Consider the following 23,389-nt stretch of genomic DNA (forward strand, 5'->3'; position numbering starts at 1 on the left):
CTGACAAGTGGCACTGGGTTACAATAAGGAATGAGGGTTACAAAGGCTTGTAAAAGGAAAAAAGCATCAGTTCCAGAAAGCAGCAGTGGGAATGATGGTGGCACAGAGAGAGCTCGGAGAGCAGGGTTGAGCGTGCGTTGGAGCCAGAGCCAGGATCCCTCAATGTGCTGGAAACAGTTCCACATGTGGCACATCAGCCGGGGGCCCTGGGCTTGGCCCCTGCCATGCAGCAGTGTCACTTCTGCCAACCAGCCCCTTGCTAGGAAGGCTCAGCCCCGGCAGAGGCAGCTGAGTGTGTGGGTGAGCTCCTGCCCACAGGCACAGAGGCCACGCTGGGACACCAAGTCTCAGTGCATTCACTTGCATCTGGCTGGGCTTGTTGTTGAAACCTGCCTGGAGCACCAGGAGCCTGAGATCTCATAGCACAATCTGAGCCCTCCTCCACGCCTTTCAGCCTCATCACACAGTCTGAGAAGCCAACTGGTTTTGGCCAGGACAACAGTTTTTGGTTTTTGTACAGATGAACTGGGGAGGCAGCCATGTGTAGGCAAACTCAAACCACCTAAAATGCCACCTCAGGCCATGTGCAAGCACCTTATCTGATGGCAGGAGGAAATCTCTTTTGTGAAAAGTACAAGTGGAGCAGGAATTTAAGTTCAGGAGGTAGATAACAAAACTTTGGGTGATACAAAGTCAGTCTCTCACATTACTGCTAGGTCTGGCTCCAGCAGTTACTACAAAGCTGCTGGCAAGATCTACCAACTGTGATTTTCAGCACCCAGGCTGATCCATACCCCAGGCACTGCCACTAATTCCTTTTTACAAGCAGACAGTCACATGAAAGGCCATTCAGCCTCCCACCTGATCCATGGATCTTAGTGATGTCCACATCAGTACTCTCTGATGTTTTGTGGTTAATGTAAGCCCACAGAGGAAGTGGTTCCCTCGTGAGAACACGCTTTCATCCCTCCCAAAGAGCACTACCAGGGCACTCCGTGCACTGCTGCTCCCCCATCGCCCGACAGCAGCACGGGCAGGAGGGATGAGGCATGTCTTCAACACCAGCTCCAGTTACTGATTACAGGAGAGGGACTCACTCATCCCACTGACAGACCAAGCTGATCAGATGAAGGAAACTGCATTCCAGCACTAGCAGCGGCAGTGGGGACAAGAGCCAGAGCACTTTTCTCAAAACTGACAGGAAAGCAGGCACCTCAGTCCCACTGCTCTGACAGGAAAAGGCAAAAAAATACACCCTAAACCCCAGAAGGTTTCAGGGTGCATACACTTCAAATAGCACAACGGGTATGCACCTTAAATAGCACACAATGCCAGCACAAAACTCCACCTCTTTTCTTGTCAATCTGCACCTCAAAGACAGTGATGGAGCAGTTTGGAATATTCACTGTCACCTCCACCTTCCTGTCCCTGCACATCACCACCACGGCTGCAACCTGGCAGACTGGCTCTGCCCTCTCTCTCCTCTGCTGCTTGCATCCAATGCAGCTTCCACTTGTGGAATCAAGCAGGCTGCTTGCCTGAGCCCATGGTTGGAGCAATGAACTTTGAGAGCTCCAACAGGAACATCCCAGGAGGCTCCAGACCCCTTGTTCTCCAGGGATCAGGCTAGGATTTCCTGTGCTTTGGGTCTGTCTCTGAGTAGAGGACGTTTGCTTTTTCCATGGAGAGCGAAGCACAGGGAGCAGAGTTACTCTGCCAGCACTGTTATGGCTGTTTATCCCAGGGAGGTGGCAGTGGCTCTGAGTGCTTGGTCACAGTTATTAGATGAAAATTTATCATCAGTTAAAGCCACCTTTCAGGGTTATGCAAATGCAGTGGCCCCAAACCACCTATCCTTTTTATCTTGACAATTCCACAAAGAAGCACAAAACATCATCTGTCACTTCAAGGAAAGCCAAGTAGAATATTTTAAGCCTAAGCAAATGTTTCTGAGACAAATCCAGGAGGAAGGTAAGCTCCCTGTCTGTAATCAATTACAACTGGGGAATGCCCCAGCTTCAGACCATGTTAGTCTTATCAAGCATGCTGCGATTTAAATACAGGAACACTAAATTAGAGAGAATGAGTCAATGAGGAATGCATTCAAGTAAAACAGCAAGTTGTAGAGAAGGAGTTTTCTCAGTTCTGTTACATCCTCTGTATTTCTGCACGTCAGCAGCTCTTCTCCCCAAAAACCTGCACAGAAAGCAGAGCAGAGCAAGAGGTGCTGCTTCACTGGCAACAGTCAGTTTCCAGTCTCCACCAGTGCTAATTTATCTTTGTCTTTAACCTTCACTGCCTTGTCTCTAGAGCTGCTTAATTTTCATCATCAGACTGCCCCACTCTGCTTGAAACCACTTGGGATTCACATGTACTGAAACAAAAGGGATGGCTGGGCACCCTCATCTTCTTGTCTTTAGGGGATTTACTCACAGCTCCTTTATGGCCGTTCTTACATCAACTTTAAATTTCAAACAACTGTTTTCACTCCTGCTAACTTTTAATACACTTACAGAGCGAGAAACTGTATCTCTTTTCAGTCTTCATTTTACCAAGTTAAACAAGCAACACCTTTCTTCTACCAAAACAAGCTGTTCATTTACACCATGAAAACTGGGAAATTTCACTGAATTATAGTAGCTCCCTCTGCCCCTATTTACTCCAGATTTACTTCTCATGAGCTAGGAAAAAAGGCTCACCAGTGCCTCATGCAGAGGCAATTCCCTCACTTAACAAGAAGTCCTTTCCTCTAGCCTTTCCAGAGTTGTATTTGTCTTTTTTTTCCCCTCAGTAACAGTCAGCCTGAATTATTTTGTGATTTATTTGTACCTATCTAAGCACTTTCCTCCTCTGCCATTGCCAAATAATGCTATCCCAGATTAGAGTCAAAATGTCTGTTATTGCTCCAAATAGCATGACCTTCCATTCATAACCGTAGGTTTCATGCCACCCAATTCACTCCTGTTCTCAAGGTGCTCATGGCCTTCCTGGATGGTATTTTGATCCTCCCTTGTATTGACCACACCTGGTTTTGTCTCATCACAAATTCCACTTGCACACCATTGCCTTCTGTGCCAAAAATCATTACAGCAAACACTAAACATGACCTCCTGCAGAGGAACTCCCAGCTGTCCATTCAGGGCTGCTTTTTGTGCTCTCTCTTAGAGAGACTATTCATGTACAGGTGTTGCACCAAAGCCTGGCCTCTGAAGCTTAACTAACAATAATATTTCACGAGGCACGGGATTGCACGCTTACCTGAACTTCTGACAGGCGGGAGCGCTACACTTCCTCTGTCCCAAGAATGATTTTCTTTTTAACCAAATAAAGATATTAAATTAGTTTTTGTAACCTGCCTTTGGTAAATCCATGCTGTGTTTGCTTTCAGGATTTAAATATTCTTTCATTTAAACTCTGCTCTGAAGTTCTGAACAGTACCTCTGAGGTTGGTTTAAGAGTTCTGAATTTGACAGGATTATTTTCCTATTTAAAAAAAAAAAGAAGAAGGGAAAAAGAGGTATTATATCCACTACAAGCTAATCCTGTGGAACTTGATAGATTTATTGTGGACCTTTTCCTCTGGACTTGCAGCTTAATTGGCTCAAAGTGGAACAGAGATCTCTTGGGCTCTCACACCTACTGCATTAGCTTCAACAGCTTTTGCCTTTCAATGCTGACCCAGTAATTTTTGTTTTCTGTGAACTTCTAACCATAAGCGACCCTTTCCCTCACATTCATCACATCATCCTGATAGAGGCAATATATATATTCATGTGGTTCCTACATTAATCCTTCTGCTTCCTTCACCTCCCTGGATGTCAGTCCTGATAATTCTTTCCTTGATTCCTTATTAATTGTTTATCAGCGACACTGTCCAGTATTTGCTAATTTTCCTTTGCAACATCTAACTGAACTTGACTTTTGCCAGTTTCTACTTTATCTCTGTCCCTTCCAGCCATCAGGAGTGAAGTCTTTGATGCTCTTCCTCACTCCTCTATTACTTCTAACACCACTGTGAAGCAGCTCTTTATGAAGTTATATTCCCAGCCTTTTTCTGCCAGTTTTCCCCTTGCTGCAAATATGAATCACAGATAATTATTGTACTATCACAAACAAGACTTCAAGTCTACAATGAGTCCATGAACTCTTCAGTGAATGTGCTTTTAGTAGCCCATTCTCCAAGGCTGGACCTAAATCCAGAGAGGTCAGAGTCTGCATGCATGTCCCAATTCCACTGAGCACCGCGCCACCACTGCTGAGTCTATACACAGCCCTGCTTATCAAGCTCCCTCCTTTTGGGAGCAAAATCTGAGTTATATCATCCCTTCTGTTGACTTTCCATTTAATTTAACCATGAAAGCACTTGATCAAAGGCTATTTGCTAAAATGTCTCACTGCAAGGTCTTCATACATGCTAAAAACAGCAGTGGAAGGCCCACAGCTCTTCTCGTGCCTTCCCAGCTGGTGAGAAGAGCTGTGCCAGCCACTGTGTCTGGGAATACCTGACACAGATATTCTTCTCCTTTTGACAATCCTACTGTACGTCCATGACAGTGCCATTTCTGGGGGCACCCAGCACCCCACAGACATCTGTGTTCAATGCTGGGCTCAGCAGCTGGGCTCTAACCCATCTCTGTAGATGTTTTACTGCCTTCTCCTACAGAGAACTTGTCCAAACCCCAATTCTGTTTCTGTCCATTCTACAGCCATACTTTCCTTGCTGTTCTTAGTGCACAGTGATACCCTGAGTGTCACAGTACTTCTGTCCTTCTGAACAAGGCAATACCTGTGCTCTGGTCAGGGCTGCTATTCCAACAATCTTTTCCAGATTTCTGTTCCATAGACACACAGTCCTTATGCACAGGACAGCATGTGAGGCCTTTGCTCAGCCCCAACGCTGTCAAACAGGTGGCTTTTAAACAAAGACAAAAATGTATAAACTTCATCAGTCATCACTGCCGGCCCCAAGAAAAAGCACTGCCCTTTCAGAGGTGCCCCTGCCCCAGCCCCTAACCTCCCCCTCAAATGCTGACCTCCATTTCAGTCTGCACCACTCCTTGTACTGCAATCACAATTCATCAGCCAGGCTCCAATAGCCATGTTTTCACTCTATAAATCACCACGCCAGACATCTGCCCGGCTTTCAAAGGAGTTTTGTTCTTCTTGTTGGCTACCACAAACTTTAAGTTACTTGGAAGCCTGAAGCAGCCCTACCACCCCCTCCCAAGCAACTTGTGTTGATTTAAAATGCAAAAGGCGGCTTCACAGAGAGAGCCCAGATGATGATAAAGCACTATTGTTTGTGCCTTTATGGTTCAAGACTCCAAACTCCATGTTTGTGGATTATTCTGAGAGGTAGCTGCTGCTGGGGAGAGACAGAGACAAAGCTGTGTGTCACTGCATGCTGCAGGCCACCTCCCCTGGCCCTTGTGACAGCCCTTACACAGGCTGAATGAGAAGTGTTACAAGATGGTGTCCTCAGCATCCCACAAAGACCTGCTGGGGAAGGGGCCAGTGATCAGAAAGAAGCCATCAAAGGCTGCCCCACCACCTCCCCCTCAGGTCAGGCAATGAGTCACTGAGGTGCTGGGCACAGCTGTATCAAAGGAGTTGACACCTCCAACAGCTGTGCTGGTGCTTGACCTGCTTCCCCAGCAAAAAGGAGACCTGCCAGCAGCTCCACTCTGGGACACAAACACTGCAGGCAGGCTCTGCACGAGCAAGGGTGGCTTTTAACCATGAATGGCCCTTTTTGCCACTCATAAGTGTGTGAGGCAGTCTGCAGCCAGCTGCTGAGAAGACAGCCCAGGATGCTCCCTGTAACACCTGAGGTAACTCCTTGCTCACATTCTTGCTCTTGCAAGAAATGCCCGGGGATAGAAGCTCACCTCTGGATCATGAGGCTTGGGAAGACTGTGCTGGGGCAGAGCACATGGAGGAGGGATGCTGGGAGCCTGTCTTCTGCTTCGTTCCCATGATTTAGCACAGCCCCCTGCTCTCTCAGTTTCATAAACTCCTTATGGATCTGTTTTTACTATTCTAAACAGTCACTTTCCCATCCTTAAATAATTTCTATTTCACTCTATTTTAAAATTACTCCTTTTCCTCACCACCATTTCCACGTTTCCTTCACTATGTTCCCAGTGGGTCTGACACTTCTACATTAATAGAAGACAGTGACCTGTGATAAAAATACATTTTTATGGAGTGCTTGGACAGGAAGCACTACAGGACCTGAGCAAGACATAAAAATACAATAAAGTATATGAAAATCCAGCTCCGATAGATTCATTGCCATGAAAACAGAAACAAGTGAGCAGACACCTTGGCAAAGACTCAATTTTTTGCACAGCATTCATGGAAGCAGGCAAAGGACAAAAGCTGTTGCAAAATTATTTGGATTAGGGAAAATAGTAACTGAACAGAGATGACACATTTGGCCATTCTGCATTTTGCAAGTTAAAACAAAGAGATGAGATAGGAGCTGAAAAATCACCTGTGAGGGTTTATACAACAGCACTGGGTCTGCTGGGCAGTGGAGTCCCAGTAACAGATCAGAGAACAAAGCTTGTCTTGACACCACCCAGAAATCTGCTGAAGGGCAGGCCAGGAGTCTGCACCCCAGCCATGATGGGGAGCAGTTGAGAGACAGAAGAATTGACCTTGAGGCACACTTTCAAATGCATTGATGTTCCAGCTCACACCTGAAACTGAAAGCACCCCAGTGTGCTTCCAGCTCTCCAGAGCACCCTGAGGAACGGAAAAGGGTCTCCTCACCAGCTCTGCCTGGACATACCCTGGCCAGAGTATGAGGTACCACCGAGCTACCCAGGAGAGAAGGCAAAGAAGCTATCCAGTACTAAATTAGAGAAATTCACTCTGAAAGCATTCCCAAGCACAGGAAAATCCATACATGTTTGCAGCCATACTACTGAACAGAGTCCCAGGACCATACACTTCTCCTTGACCATTAACAGTGATCAAGCTCCAGTGCATCTCCCTCCTTGCAGAGCCTTTTCTTCTGGGGCAGGAAATGCCTGCCCAGCCCTCAGGAGTAGGGATCCTAGAAGACTCAGTGCAGGCAGCTGACTTCTGTGGTAGCAAGAGCAGCACAATCTTGGACCTTGAGAGCTTTTACTCCTGTGGGGAATGCACAGGCTGAGCTAAACTATGGACTGGGTATGCCTGATTCTCCTTTTGGAAATTCAGCTGCCAGTGCCACAGAGCAACAGGAAAAATCAGATTCATTTCCACAGAGATTTTATCACCTCAGTCTTGGCATGGGAGAGGCATCTCCACCCAGCCATGAGCAAGTGAGTGCATTTTGCTGGCTTTTTTTATATAATCAGAACAAATTCCTTGGAGATGACTCACAGGGTTTCAAGGGTGTCCAGAGAGATGTCAAGCAGCCTCAAGTGTAAATCAGTGACACACCTTGCTGAGAGGACTCCTGCTCACCAGCAAGCCCATTTGCCCTGCAGATACCAGGCAAGGGAAGGGGCTAGAGGGATATTACCCAACAGGCCCCCACAATCCAAACATACATGTGTGGCATCTCCAGGCCCAGGACACTGCTGGTGTTTACATTTCCTCTGTAAAGACAGTGATGTTTTCAGGGTGGAGCTGGAGTGCTTCCCTGCAGCTGCTCTCTAGGCTTAAACACTGAAGATTTTCAGACATTCAGGCTGGAGGAGCTTGGCAGTCACTGAGGAGATTTGAACTTCAGAAACAGAGGTTCTGCCCCACCAAAGCCTGGTCAAACTGCAGGGGTTCATGGTATTCCATTGCAGCTGTTTCAGTGCTGTGATGATGCTGTGTTAAGCAAACCTGTTCCGTTCCCCTGCCTAGGAATGAACACTCCAGCCTCCAGGGGTCTGCAGGCCAGAGGACAAAGATGATACTTGCATAATGTCGAGGTATAGCCTGCTTCACTGGCTCCTTTAGAGGCTGAAATAGGAAGAACTAGGCCTGGACACAATCCCAGAGGTCCAAAGTAACACTGAGAAAAATCCTGTGGATGCTTTTGGACCTTTGGGTGTTAGAGCAGATGGAACAAACAAATCCTTGGTGGAACTTGGCTCTGGGTCAGTCTTCTTTCAGTAATAGCATGAGCAAGGTTTGGCACAAGGTGCCAGCCTCCCCATCTGCAAGCTGCATGCAGGTCTACCACCAAGCAGGTGCTTCCAGCCTGGAGTGGGGCAAATCTCTATTTCTGCATTCTTTGAAGGCAACTGCAGAAGACACAACCCAGCTATTATGCCCTTCACCTTTCAACTTCACCCTCAGATGACTAACAATTACCAGCTACCATTAATATTAAATAGGAGAGAAAGAAATGTGATCCTCTCTTTGCTCTTCACATTCCACAATATCACAAACAATTTGTCATATTGGGAGGGGCAGAGGCAGGAGGAGCATTAATTATTGATACTTGGGAACAGATGGCTTTTCTTGTACCAGGGCAGTGAAATGTAAGAGGAGCCCGTGGGTGAGGATGTGAGGATTGGATGGACAGACACATATCAGGTAACCAGCCTTCAAGTGGAACAGGAACCTTCCTCCTAGAACCAGCTCCACAGGGCTGCAGAGCTCCCAACAACAGCCCCAGCTGCAGAAACAAATCCACTGACATCTGAATTACTGGGGCTTCACCAGAACCTTTCAACGCTCCCTCACCTCTGCACAGGACATGATGACTGATGGCTTCCAGACAGCAGAGGCCTGGCAAATCAGGCACCAGCTGCTCTCTCTAGGAGACTTCACACATTCATCCTCATCTAACTGTTCTGTGCCACGCAATGTCTGCTCCTGAGACCACACAATGTGCAAGAGTGACCTCCTCCAGCCTTCCAGTGGCCTTGGATCCCATTTGGGGTGCTGGCCTCCAAAATCAGAGGTCCAAGTGATGTGGACCAGCAACTTCAACCAACTCTTTGCCAAAAGAGCTGCCAATTTTCCCATTGATTCGTCTAAGGAGGAAGAAAAAGAAGATTTGATTCTTGTTAGCTCCAGTGGTGTCCTTGAGGACAGAGACACATACCAGGCTGTAAAACAAGCCTGTCAAGGACACCTGCTGTGGCTGTCCCCATGTCTAAAAGCTGACCATGGGACTGACATGCTTATGGGACAGGAGGAACAACTGGGCAAGAGTGATTCTCCACCAAAGGCAGCTGATTCACCAGACTGAAAACAGTGACACCAAAAGCTTTTCCTGAAACTGTCCTGAAGAGTCTCCGTGCTCACTGCTGGATTCAGGCATCTGTAGCCATTTTCACTCTGGCCTAGCCATCTCTTTGTTGGAATACTAAGGGACCAGCTATACTGCCTCAGACCTGGGCCTGGGGAGCCCAGGGTCCTGTCTCTGGCAACAGTTATAAGCAGATGGTGATACCTCCTCTACTACTGCAAAAGTTATTTTCCTTAGCTATTTTCCATTCAGGGATTTCATAAGTCTGACATTAGCTCAATTCAATTTACTTCTTTGGACATACCCCTTAAATCCTTAAATAGGCACTAATTTTCCCAGCAAGGACTAATTAAATCCATGGTTGCACCATTGAGCTAAGCCACCTCTCTTGCCACCTCCACAGGCCCAGAAGGTACCTCAGCACCACAAGGTCAAATCCCTTGGTGTATTGAGGACCTCCTCACAGCCTTTTCCTAAACTCTGTTCCCTTAGCCTCTGCTGAGAGCTTCATGCTTCAAAGTCTCATTACTCTGATAATTAGACACACTCTTCTCATTTCTCAAGCTGACTAATCATTGATTTATAATTCCTCTCAGTCTGCCTAGGGTCATGCAGCCTGCAGCCTGTGAGAGTACTAAGACACGTACAGTCTTGTGATTTGGAAAAACACAACTTCCCAGCTTCCCTCCTGGTCTGAATCAGTGGTGAAGTCCTTGAGGTGAGCAAATGCCAGGTGCCAGGAGACAGCTGCTGTCCATGAACAATACAACTTTTCACACTGTGGAGTAGGATAGAGCAAGTTTCCCTACCCAGAGAAGAGGGAGAAGCAATCTTAGGAAGACCTGGGTCACATCTGTGCTGGGAAAGAAGGAGCTCTCCCATAAAAGCAGCAAACTTTCCCACTATAGAAGCTTTGACCAGTGTCCAAGTTTGCTCTAGTTTGGTACAGGAAATGAATAGACCTGAAGTTATCCATATTGCTGCATTATACCAACATGAGAGCTTTTTGTTCCTCCAAAAATGCTGTTTGTCTCACTGTGATAGCAGCAGAAAATGTGTTTAATGTGGACCTGTCTTTACAGAGCAGTTTCCACAGAGCCCAGTGGTGTGCACACCAGCGAGGTGCTGCTGAACAGTCAGCTGAGAGCTCAGGTACACAGGCTGATCTCACCTCCCCCATGCTTCCAGGGCCTGAGGAGGGGATCAACTCGTAAAAGAAGCCTATGGATTAGAGAGCAATCCAATGGATCACAAAGCAGGAGAGGGTGCATCTTTTCAACCCCACAGCAGAATTGCTCCCTTTCACACTCCTTGAGCTAACATTTATGTGAATCGTTTCCCTGCCACTCAAAGAAGAAATTATATTATATACACATTCCAGAGAACTTTTCCCAGCAGTAATAACCATTTTTAACATACACTGAGCTTGGGAGAATGTTTAGAATTTTACAAGCAAATGCATGAGCGGAGCTGTGTTTTGATCCACACAGGACAGCTGTAAGTTGACATCACAATCCCAGTCAGGCTCTGGAGTCAAGGTAGCTGGTGGGCTTGGGAGGAGGATGTGCTTGGCAGGAGCTCCCTACCTCTTTGATGGCAGACATCTTGATGTTCTCATAGTAGTGCAGCGGTGCATTGGGTGAGCTCATGTCATAGCCAAAGCCAGCTACCGCCACCTCATCACAGTTGTGCAGCGCCATGGTTATTGCTACGCTTCCCAAGGTGGGGATGTTCTGAGAGGAGAGAAAGCAGGGATGGAAGTCATTAGCAGGTTGCCATTTTTATAATCAAAAATTTCCTCTTATTGCCTCTGCTCACGGGGGCACTGCTGATAGTAAGCAGAAAATCAGGAATGTGGTATTTGGCCATATTCAACCTGCCAGCTTGCAGGGTTGATAGCCTTCCAGCTTGTAAAGGAATTAGTGCAAATGGTTAGACTCCCCTTCCACAGCTTTGCTGTCCAGAGAACAGGGCAGCAGACGAGCTGGAGGATGAATCACAGTGGATACATTAGCTTTCTGAAATTAAAACAGATGTAGACAGTGCATTACTGGCTTCCAGCTAGGCTAAGGAAAAATACTTATCCCAAACAGATCACCACACAGGAGCAAAACTGAGGAACGGCACAAACACCTTAATTCACTGATGGCAAATGCAGTTTAAGGTTGTTAAACACCTCTGGGAGGTGGAGAGGATACCAGTCAGTGTGTTCCAAGACCCTTTCCTTTTCTCAGGGGCACCTTGACAGTGAAGGGGCACTGTGGCCTGTGCCATTCCCTCCAAACCACACACTGGGAAAACAAGGAGCAGTGGGAAGCCAGTCAGAGATGGGTGGTAGCATCCAGGGCATGCCACAACTGTCCTTTCCCATCTGCTGACCTGCCCTTTGCACTGATGTCCAGCCTTAGCCCTTCCCATTTCACTGGGCTCTGGCACCGTGACAGCAGTGTTGCACAGCTAGAACTCCTCCTGTGTGCTCTGCTGGGACAGCAAAGGGTTTCCAGTGTAAAATCCTAGCCCACTGACTTTTCTAGCTCTCCTTTAGCCAGATAAATCCAGAGGCAACTTTGCCCCAGGGGCTAGGGAGAGGCTGAGAAATCCACCCACATCTTCATTTGTAGAGTGTCCAACGCTGGCCGTATTTGAAATACCACAAATTCAGAGGACATGCTCAGACAGTCACCAAGGGTGACAGCTCCTAGCTGAGATGTAGAAACCAACTGCACTCTTATATTTTTCACGTACCATGGTTCACCCTGAACTGGTGAGCAATGCTACTGCATGTTCAAAAAGGTTGGGAACAATGTTTTGAGTTTCTGCTTCTAGTTCAAAGAAACTGTTTTTTTGTCAGTACATGACCTTGCTCACTTCTGATTGCCTGAGCAGTCTGAAGGAAAATGTTTTCCAAGCAAAGAATGCCACCCATATCCCAGCTGAGATGTGCAGAGCTGGGAGCACAACTCGTGTGCTATGTAGAGCTCCACTACAGTGCATTGGAATTACTCTAATCTGAAAACAAACAGGCAAAAACTGCTTATGGCTAAATAAATGAGACATTAGGTCCAAATATTTGCAGCACAACAGTAATAGAGCACACCTGAAATGTGCTCTGTAAGACCTTCCTACATCCTCCTGTTCCAGTTTTAAATGTCAGGAAAAGCAGCAGAGTAACTTTGTTCTCCGATAATTTCAATTGATACTCACAAAAACAATACTGGTTTTATCCTAGTTACTTCAGTTAACTGTTAATTCACTGGCAGCCAAAAAATATCAAGTAGGGGTTTCAAAAAAATGGAAAAAGTTTATTAGGCAAGGATAAGAACATTGCCCCAAATTTCAAAATATCCAAGAACATCCTGTCTTTCCAGACATGACAGTTTTAATTCTGATTTCTCAGCTTTATGTTTTGCATAGAAGATGACATTTGTATGTCGCTGGGATTGCATCAGCTGGTAAGCGGACGTGCCACAAAACTCTTTCCCCCAGCAGAGCTGTAGCTACAGTGTCCAAAACACAGTGAGTAAATGGTTACATCCTTGAGACTGCGTCGTCACTGGGAGCACCGCGGCGTTCCCACCACCCACACTTGCACTGCGCCCATTCCCACGGCACCGCTCAAGGGATACACGGGGTCTCTGCCTGGAGGGAATTTCCCTGGCCAATTTAACATTTAAGAGCTAACTTTCTAATGTGAGTCTTGCAAACCACAGAGAATTAATCACATTACCCAACCTTATGGGAGGACTGCCAAACTTTCTTTCAGGCATACTCTGTTTGGAGAATAACAGTAGACAGAAATTGAAAGTGAACTTTCGTTTGGTCGCCAAATATCTGTCTGACTTTATTCCTTCTACAAGACATCCAATGATATTTATGGAAAAATACGAGGTAATTTTCTCCTCTGCTTCTGTTCTTAGTAGCTCCTGACATGCCACTATCTTAGTACCACCTGCTCTGCTCTCAAAAATGATAAAAATACCAGAGACTACCTACCTTCCCAATCTCTTGTAGTAGATGTATCTGATTTGGCCTCTATAACTACCAGAAATTCACAGGATGTCCTTAGCAAATAGTTTTGCATTACCCTAAAAATCACACCTGGAAACTGATGATCTGATGACAGTTTCTTAATTATGCCTAATTGATGTTAGCACACTCCAACACTGTGGTAGCTATAGCTTAATAAGTGTCCCCCTTGAAGGCAGAATTCTGCAGCCTTCAGTGGTGAGATGCAGCCTCAATCCCACTGCTGCAGTCAGAATCCTGGGGGCTAGAGAGGTGCCTCTTGAAAATATTGTCAAAATGATCACCTCTGCTATTCACTGAGGCCAGTAATTATCAGGGCAGCACAGGGGTGCTTGCAAAACCCACCCATAGTAAATGGTGTGGATAACAGCATCTGCCTAAAAGAACATGGTGCAAAGTGTGTGTGCACCTACACGTGCCCAGATCACATACACATAACTGGCCACTTGCTCCAAAGTGCTTATCTTCTTTAAAAAAAGAGCAACCATCAGAGGGATTAAACAGTAACTGAGGAATTAGACAGTCTTGAAGAAATGGAGCTGCCTTGAACAAAACTATAAAAAAAGTACAATTGTTGATTAGCTAAGTGTCATTACTTTAGTGTAATTACTTTAATCTTGATTTGGTTTAAGCTACAGAAACTGGGCTCTTTTCTCCTGTAGCAGCCTGCTGAGATTCTGCTACTCCTGTCACCTGTTGAAAATGAAGCACTGCCTCACGTCCAGCTTGTGGCATGGGAAAGACAACACCATGTAGGATCTAGGCACTTTTCCCAGGTTGTGCTGCAGAGAATGCAGCAGAACAGCACTCTCAGGTCCAAGGGAAAGGGCTCTCCCCTCCTTTCCTCCTAGCAAAGAAGTGGCAAATAAGAGGAGACACATTATTAGAGAGGAAGTGGCTTTAACTACTCCTTGGCTGCATCTACAGAGCTTCCAAGCTCTCCTGATTGTACACATAAATTCATTAGCTGCTAACCTCTAATCTGGACCTAATGGACCATATACAACCTATGGGGCAAGCTGGGGGACAAGTGACTCCAAAAGAAGTTAAGCATCATGGACATGGCTGTGCCAAATCTGGCTTGCAATGCCCCGCACAATGTGTCAGTGCTATCTCACCACACACACCCTTGTGCCGTGCCCCAAAGACATACCAAAGCAACCACCACACCTCCTGCACTGAGTTATGAAAAACAACCGAGCAGGCCTCTTGTTATTTGAGGTTTTGCTACGACAGAACCCCCCGAATTCTACCATCTTGCCTCAGGAATAATAATCTAGTGTTGGACCAGTTCAAAGCCTGTCTTCCTGCTCATGGCCCTCTGTGTGCTTGGGTGTTCCTGTATCACTAAGCAGTGCTGCTTTCAACCAAATGGTTGAAGAGCTACAGCCCCACAACAGCCAGTGCTGAGGCAGGAGCCTCTTGGGATGCCTCCCAGCCACACAGAGACTGCCCAGTGCAGGTTAGACCTGGAAAGGCCCAACACAACCACTGCTGCAGATGTGGCCATGATGAGCCTCTGACCTGTACTGGTGCCCAGCAAGCAGTGTGAGCTGGGAATGGCAAAGCCCAAAATCATTGGCAGCCCTCTGTCCTTGTCAATTCCATGCCACAGGCATTGAGCTTGGCCTTGCAAGCTGTGTGTCAATGGTTTCTGTCCAGGCTGGGGCCCCTGGAGGTACCAGGCATGGCATCCCCTCTCCAGTAAACAACTACAAGGGCAACCTCACTGGGTAACGTGTCCAGAACTGAAAGTCCACATTTTCAAGCCTGGCCTGCTTGTCTAACATATGGAAACATATGGAAAATGTAATATCCAACATAACGCTCCCCAGAGATCAGCCCTTTGCTTGGTCCCATTTGAGAGAGCACAGCAGAATGACAGATGAGCCAGGGATGACACTAAAAGGCCACGTGACAAACAGAAGCAAAAAACACAGCAGTGGTGAGAGGCACATCACCACAGCAGTGCTGGGCAAAGCCTGCTGGAGCCTCTGAAGCATGGCTCCTTCCAGGGGTTCCTGTCCTCCATGGGTAAGGTGAGCACACGCATGGTGGATCTTGGTGAGAGAAGTGTAAAGGCAGGAGAGGCAAAGATTTCTTGTCTTGTGCTGTGTCAGGAACCACAGCAAGCTCAGTGCAGGGCAAACACAGCCAGTTTGCTCCTCAGGTCAGGGGACCAGAAATGCCTTTAGCAGTACAGGTATAGGACAGGTTCTCCTAACTGCTCCTACACAGTTCTCTGCTGCAAGCAGGACAAAAAGGCTTCACCTCAAGACATGGATGTTTCATCTTCCATTCTGCCCCCTGAAGAGGCTTTAAAGACTGACTTCTACTCACATAAGGAAATAAGTCAGTCAGCAGAAATGAACACTGGAACTCCTCTGGACTCTGTTGAGGCTGACCATTACCTCGTGGGCTTGTGCTGAAGATCCAGTGCTGGTGACTGAACCAGGGCTGGAACTGCTCTTTGCTTGGTGCATGTGAAAAGCTCTTGCTGCTTTTCATTCCATGCCCGGGTCATTCCTGTGTCACTGCCTGCTGGACTGGAAGGAAATGACTGCTGTAAATCTGTTTTTAGAAATATTTGACTCCCTTAATATGTTAAATGAATTCCAGTTATTTATGGGATTTTACTTAGTTCAGGGTAAGACTTATTGGATTGTTCAGACTATTCCAATTGTTATCTTTTTCAATAAAAGGGTAAGTGTTACTGAAGAATAAACTCCCTACAAACAATAATGCACCTGGACATTCAAATTGGTTTGACTCTATATTAAATAATTTGAGGAAAAAATAAAAAAATTTGCTTTCTTGGGAAAAATTCTTACCTTAGTTTTATCAGTTACAGACCTGATCACCTAATAGCAAAGAAGTTTTTAAAACAAAAGAAATCCAGAACAAAACTATAATAGTAATCTCAACATACATGAGCTATCAATTTTGTTTCCTTATGTTTGCATTGGAGCAAACCCAAACCTACCCTTTGTTTCCTTTAGCTGAAAAGGTGGAAATATGACATAGAAAACAATTTAGTATCATTCATTGTGGGCAGGTGAGTGCCTGGCATTCTGTGGAGTGGTCCCTGTCACAGGAGCTTACAATGCACACTGCTGCTCCTAGAGCCACCTCCACCCATGCACAGAAACAGCTGCAATATGGGCTTCAAAAACCACAGCAGAGCATCTCAGTGCCCCTCCTCCAGCTTCCCTGGCTATCCCTGGCTCTGAGTGGGACAGAGCCTGCAGGACTGGCTGTCTGCAGCTGAGCAAGGGAAGGGCCAGCAGCTGGTGGCTGGAGACAGGACAGCCCAGCAGGCTCCCTTCTGCCACTTCCCTGATGACTTCCTCAAGACCCAAGCCCAGTCCAAGTATTTTTGACCACATCTAACCTGATGAAGCACAAGCTCTGATTCACCATTTGCCATAGAGCAGATTCCTGTGCAGTGCAGGGAGTATTTCTAAAGCACCTAAGGATTTAACAGAAGGCAAGCAAAAGCATGACTTTACTACATTCTACCTGCTCTCTGATAAGAACATACACACTTACCCCATGCTAAGTAGGAGTTCATGGTCTACTCTTCACTGAGAAGCAAGCTCCCTTCAGTTCCTTGGCATCTCATGAGCAGAAGCAGGTGGCAGGGCTTGTACCAAGAAGAGGTTGGTATGCATTTACCTGCTCCCCAGCACCAGTTTGAGCATCCCTTCCCCAGCAGCTCATGGGCTGGTCCCACTGCAGTGGCAATGGGTGGGACAGCCCAGCCCATGAAGCAGATGAGCTGCCTTGCAAACCCAAAGCTTTACAGTGACACATTTAACTGACTGCAGCTGCAGTGGCCCTTACGTGTCCCTCTACCTGCCTTAGAAGATGACATCAGGGTGCAAAAAAGGGAGAAACGCATAACTGGAAAGGATTAAGTGGAACACTGTTCCCCACCTCTCTTTTACTCTACAAAGACCCAACAGGCTCCAAGACACAGCCTTCACAAAGTCACAGTCCAGTAAGAACAGCCCAGGAGACAAAGTTTGCTGATACCTGGGCAACTCATGAGCAAAAACATCATGATGATGAAACAAGGGAGCTGAAAATTGCCTAAGGAGCAAAGGATCCCTGCTGGCACCTCCAGAAAGGATGCCTGCCCACAGGAAAAACCATCTAAGAGCTACGAGAATCCTTAGCCAGGACATGCTAACATTCCAGCATCAGAGGTTAATCCCTGAGATGTCAGCACTTTGCAGAGGTGCTAATCCATGGCTGGGTGCCTGAATCAGCCTGGTAACACCTCCTGCACATGGCTCCTCCTTCACCAGCTTAGTGCTGAAGCTGGGTGAAGTCCAAAGAAGGATGCTTTATTTTTTTAGTTTATAGATTCAACCATTTCCAGTACATGAACAAACAAAAGGCTTCCAGAGTTGGGTTAAATCATAAGCAGATCCATGGATGCACAGCACCAGCACAGAGAGAGAAACAAACATTGCAGTCTGCACTGGAGTCCTCAGACTTCTGATAATTTACGTCACCTGAAGTATTCCCCTTCCTGCCTCACATCAGGCTCAGGGCTCCCAGAGGAGCCAGAAGGACACTGCTCCCATGGCTCTGAGGGCTCCTGACTGGGCAGGACAATTCACTACACAGCCAAAGGCACCACAGCAGTGACCACCCCTAGGGGTGTCTGTGCACCCAGCAGTGACACCTCTGAGCTGATGCTCGTGCTTGTCCCCCAGTAAACTGCCTGCAGTCTAAGGGGTGCTATTGCAAGCTTCAACCACCAGCTGCAGTGATGTCTGGTTTCAAGCCCCAAAGATCTGTATAAACAGAACTTCCACCTGAACAAAAATCACATTTGGCTAGAGAGAAAGCCAACCCTACACTCATACCTTAACAGAATTCTTTAATCAGAGAGAGGATCTTTACTAGATTTTTTTTTTTTGTTGGTGCTAAACCATCTTCAGGCATTAACAATTATTTCCCCCCAGATACTGCTAGAATCCCAAAGTTTGTTCTTCATTATCAGCTTATCCCAAGAAAGAGAAATCCACATATAGTATGGAACAGCTCTCCTACTCTTAAGACTTCAGTAGGACTGAAGAAAACTTCTAAAAAGCTTTATCAGTCCCAGAGAGAAGACACTATTCATTGTGGGTGTGAGTTTTGCTCCTTGCTGTGGCTTTTGGCTACCACTGTCATGAGTGCAGTCAAAAGGCACATCTGAGTTGTACCCCATTACTACACTCCATGATCATCTGGCCCAAATTATATTATCAAAGCAGAGGATGTTACTACATTCACTCTTTATTGAATCCTGGGAAAAACGCTTTGAGATCAGCCCCAAACTATTTTACTAGCTCTGCTCAGCCTTGCTGGAAAAGCCCCCAAATTACAAAGTTAATTGGCAGCACATTGTTACCATATGTGGTGTGCAAGAGAAGCACTGAAGTTTATTTAGGTATCAAAACCAAAGGAGAGTGGAATATTACTGCTCTTTATGAGGATTTTGTGTTGGCCTTGACTAGGAAGGCATCCCCAGCCTTGATCCTCCAGTGTGCAGCCTGCCCAACCAGCACAGCACTCTGCAGCACGGGGGCACTCACCTGCCTCCAGCCCCATCTCCCAGGAGAAACTCTGGGTACACTGCTCGCTGTGCTTTTACTTACTAGTCCTCAGCATTTCCTTTTCCATGTTCATATGCTTCATCTTGAAGAAAGTTTTCCAGGTTATTTCTCACTGATAAAGCACAACCCCAAACCCAACCAGGCATGCAGCTGCTGGGTCACACAGATGTAGAACAATCCTCCTTGCTGCCCCACTTGTCTGCCTGGATCACCCACAAATCTCCAGTGAGAGCTGGATCCTTGGTCTACAGGCTCTGATTTCCACTCCTCCCATTTAAAATCTGAGCAAAACTTGTAGCAAATTTGTATCACCAGGGCCTTACTCAGACTCTTCCTCTTCACCCTGACAGCAACAGCTCCTGTTGGAACCCTTGCACTTACAGAGCCACAAACTTCGCAGTGGTGCAGCAGAATTCACTAAAGTGTGAAGCTCCAGCAGGTCCATGACAGCAGTCCATAGCTGATGTTTGCAGTAAAATTGTAGCCACAGGCCAGAAACTCTCTCTCTGTTTTTAAACTCTGGCACAACCCCTGTATCAGTGTCCTTGCACAGACCGCCCAGGCTATACTGACATCTCAGCCCCACACAGGCACCTGCAGAGCTCCTGCTGTCCCATCTGGAGGAATAAACTACAATTCACACAGTCTACTAGGGGTCACAGGCAAACACTGCTTGCCTTAAAGAACCATAAACTGTCTTTAAATGCTCAAATAGACTTTCGTGAAGTGAAACATCAGGTTTCAATTAAGATGCCTTCATTTCCCAATCTGATGTGTGTTAAACAACCTATCAAAACCTCATAAACTTCAGTTCACAGCATTCTCATTTCCGGATTCTCTCTTCTCCTTTCAGTTTAAGTAATAACTTCTGTATTAAAATAACGTGCTTAAAAATAAAAACAAATTGGAGAAAATTAAAGTATGATGATTTTTGTCCATTATTGGGACAGCACTCCTGATTTTCTGGAAGACACATCAAGACCACATTGTTCTAAGGGTAAGTTCTGGAGAATGCAGAGAGATGAAGTAAGCTAATTCCTAGCTGACTGGAATATTTGCAATAAGATACCTTCAGTGCACAGAACAAAAATCCAGAGTTCCCAGAATCCCATGACAGCTTCTGTACACAGCAGTGCATTTTTCAAAAGGCCCATTCCATGTGGCCGAATCTGTCTGCACATCTTGCATTTTGCATTTCAAGAAGGAAACATCTTATCTTGAGGCATCCACCCATCTGACTTGCACAAAACAAAGTCTCTAATATTCTAGAAGTCTTCATTATATAATTAGAGCACGGAAAATGAGGCACTATTCTGTCTAGCCCAAATCCCTGCTGTGACATAGCAAATCTCCTGCACTGATAGCAATGGAAGGACAATGCCAGGGGCAGACCAAGCAGACCTTGTCCAGCAAAAGTGCTCCTCTCTGGGTTTGTCAGCTGTGCTAACAAAAATGTCACGTGTGGTCTCTATCAACAACTATATCACATGTGTACATGAGCAATTTACCCACCCAAGTAATACTTACTCTAATGGTTGATATATTATGTAGAGCAAATATAAATAGGTTCTGAGGACAGTGTTGCAATGTGAGATAATCCAGAAAACCCAAGTCACCACCTACTCCAACACTAACACTCCAAAAAGCTGCACTGGGGGTGAGAGGTACGAGAATGAACATTAAGGAATTTTGTTAATAAATATGAGCTAAAACTGTGGTTTGCATTGTTTTCTTTTGTGAGCTTTTACATATAAAACTTGTTGGGATAAGACCAGAATTTCTTACCAAAGGCCTCATAAAGCAAACCTTTACCTTCTTCTACTATCGGCCTGGGATGCAGCTTCACAGTGGCTTTCAAGGCACTGCTAAAGTGTTGATGATCCCCCCAAAAACCCTTGGATCAGGAAGGTTCTTGCCTGGGTCTGAAGTAGACTGAGAGCTGTCACTGTAACAGAGCCAAAGTCCCTCCCCTTCAATGTCCAACAGTGGAGGCCCAAAGGAAAAATAAGAACAGTGTAAGCCTCCTGTGCTGCTTGGTCTCACATCCTTCTCTGAGGTTTTGCCCCCTTTGCTTTATACCTACCCCTCTGCCCATCAGGCCGTTGTTGAAAGGCAGTCCAATGAAGCTGAAAGCTGCCTCCTGGATGAAGTAGGGATTCAGGATACGTATCTCATGAGGTTCCCTTGGGACACGGGTCGCCACTGACTTCCAAAAGCCATCAGAGGCACTCTGGGAACAAAAACAAAAAGGAAAAAGAAAGATAAAACAACAAACAGAATTATATATAAAGATATATTATATATATATATTATATATAATATAATATATATAAATACAAAATACAGCAGATTTATATTATTTTATTTAAAAAATATATTATAATGCACTAGTGCAGCAGTTCCCATTGTCTCTGCTCACTGCCACAGGGCAGCAGTGTAATATTGTAGGGCATAACAATTGTGTGTCTCTTGAAGATGTGGCAGCAGCATGGACTCATGCAGTTGAGCCAGTTTGGACAGTAACTGTGAGGGAGACTCACAGGCTAGGTCTTCAGCACAAATTACCCCCTTTCCTCCTTCCTGGTGCCATCTTTTCATCTTATTGGCACTTCAGCTGGTTTGATCCATGGATTAAGCATTCCAGCACATCCTGTGATCATTCCCACCTGCCTCCAAGGAGATACACCATTGGATAGCAAATGCTTTTAAGAACATTCAAAGAGATAAAAATGACTGTACAGCCCTACTTGCAGTGTGAGCTACATACTTCTCACTTTATCCTAGATTTGTCCTCCCCTGTTAGGTTTTATGTGAATTAAGCTGTAAGCTTATAGAGGTATCATCTTGTCTTGTGAACAGTCATGAATGTTCACAGTACAAGGGAAGAGACAACTAAGTATGTCTATTATTTTTACCCAATTCTAGTTTTCACTCTGCAAACATGGAAGAACAGTGGCCTTGATGTGTGCTGCACTCCTAGACAGCCTCCCCTGGGAGGGGCTGGTGCCACTCTGCCACATGGCTTCCCATCCTTGCTCACTGATGGCTTTGCATCATTGCTCCCCATCACTGACACCTCTCCAGGTGTCAGCAGGCACAGCACAGAGTGCCCCAAAATAACCAGAGGCTCTGTGTTCACAGGACTTAGGGAGCAATTGTGTTCCAACATTTCACTTCTGTTTGGGTTAATTCAGAGCAAGGCACAGGGAGGATGGAAGGAATTTTAATTTGCTGACCAGCTTCTTGGGCAGGATAATCTGACTGAACACCTCCTTGAAGCATTGAGCCATCTTCCCTGAGATCTCCATGACAAGAAACAGACACTACACCACATAAAAAGGACACATTCTGGAATTCATTATACACACCAGTTTTGGGTTGCTTGCCACTTGGCAGTGACTTTACGGCTGCTCTCAAGGCACTGATGAAAATGTTGATTATCCACTGCAAAATTCTCAGGAGCTTCCTCTGCCCAGTAGTGATTACCCCTGTAATTACGGACTGGAATTCTGCCTCAGCCAGTGCCTGCTGCATTTCACACGCTCCCTGTCCTGTGCTCAGCTCCTGTGAACTCTCACACCACGTGTTGCTGAACACCTTACTGAGCGTTTTTTATGGAACAATCCCATGGATATCTTTAGCTGCTGAATTTCATACCCTGAAATTGAAACTCTGGCAGATGGCTCAGGCTACAAAAGGCATTAACAGAGCAAACCTGAGGAGGGTGCACGCTGTCATCCAAACCAACACCCTAGGAAGCCAAATCCCATTGCTATCTGTGCCCCCTCAAAACTGCCCAAACATAATACACTTTTGACAACCAGGGCAAGCATCCCATGGGTTTAAGTTCACATTTCATCAATGGCCAGGTGCCCTTGGGACCCTAAATGGAAAAAATTCTTAATTACCACTCACATTCTTTCATCATAGTAGAATCAGAAAGAATGTCTGGTGTCAAAGTCATCTAACACTTTCCATTATAATAAGACATTTTCAGCCACTGAGTGATCCCAGAATTAAAAAAAAAAAAAAAAAAAAAAAACCAGAAAAAAAAACTTTACAAATATTAATAAAGTATAACATCCATTTGACCAAGGGATTTGAGGGATTTGGTATGCCAGCTGGGTTTTGCCTCCTTGTGAAAATTCATTAAAAATTGGATAAATATTAAACCTTTGGAATTTCCTAAGGGCACACATAAAGTAGAGGCCTTTCAGTTCCAGGAAAAGAGGGGGGAAAAAAAAGGGACAGACTCCACTTGCATTAAGCATGCTCCAGGTCTCACAAAAATGAAGATGATAAACAAAAATTGTGAACAGCTACTCATTCAGTGAAGCCATCTTATCATGGGCTTAAGCAGGCACACCCTGGAAAAATAGTGTGTGACCTTGAAACTAAAATAAATTTATAAGTTCAATTAAGATTTCACATACACCTCTAAATATGGTATTGCCTAATTTTGTGAACAATTCAAGCCAAAGATCTGCAAGCTATTTAAAGTGAACAGAAGATGCCTTTTGTTTGGACATGCACTCCATAGGAGATTCTACATAAGTTCTGGGAT

At 45.7% G+C, this 23,389-nt stretch overlaps 1 protein-coding gene across 9 annotated transcripts in view; it reads right to left on the reverse strand.

Annotated features, from left to right (window-relative positions):
* ST3GAL3 (ST3 beta-galactoside alpha-2,3-sialyltransferase 3) overlaps positions 1–23,389 on the reverse strand; it is a 181,250-nt gene that overhangs the window by 5,650 nt on the left and 152,211 nt on the right. For 8 of the 9 annotated variants that reach the window (XM_041421553.1, XM_041421556.1, XM_041421559.1 and 5 more), the window contains 2 exons: positions 20,909–21,055; positions 10,774–10,920 (listed from right to left, as the gene is read on the reverse strand). In XM_041421553.1, coding sequence (XP_041277487.1) covers positions 10,774–10,920; positions 20,909–21,055 — 294 coding nt within the window. The remainder of the gene's footprint in view (positions 1–10,773; positions 10,921–20,908; positions 21,056–23,389) is intronic. The other variant, XM_041421557.1, reaches the window with a different exon arrangement.

The sequence above is a fragment of the Onychostruthus taczanowskii genome, unplaced genomic scaffold (assembly GCF_017590055.1).
Source record: "Onychostruthus taczanowskii isolate IOZ18803 unplaced genomic scaffold, ASM1759005v1 scaffold7, whole genome shotgun sequence".
NCBI classification, from domain to species: Eukaryota; Metazoa; Chordata; class Aves; order Passeriformes; family Passeridae; genus Onychostruthus; species Onychostruthus taczanowskii.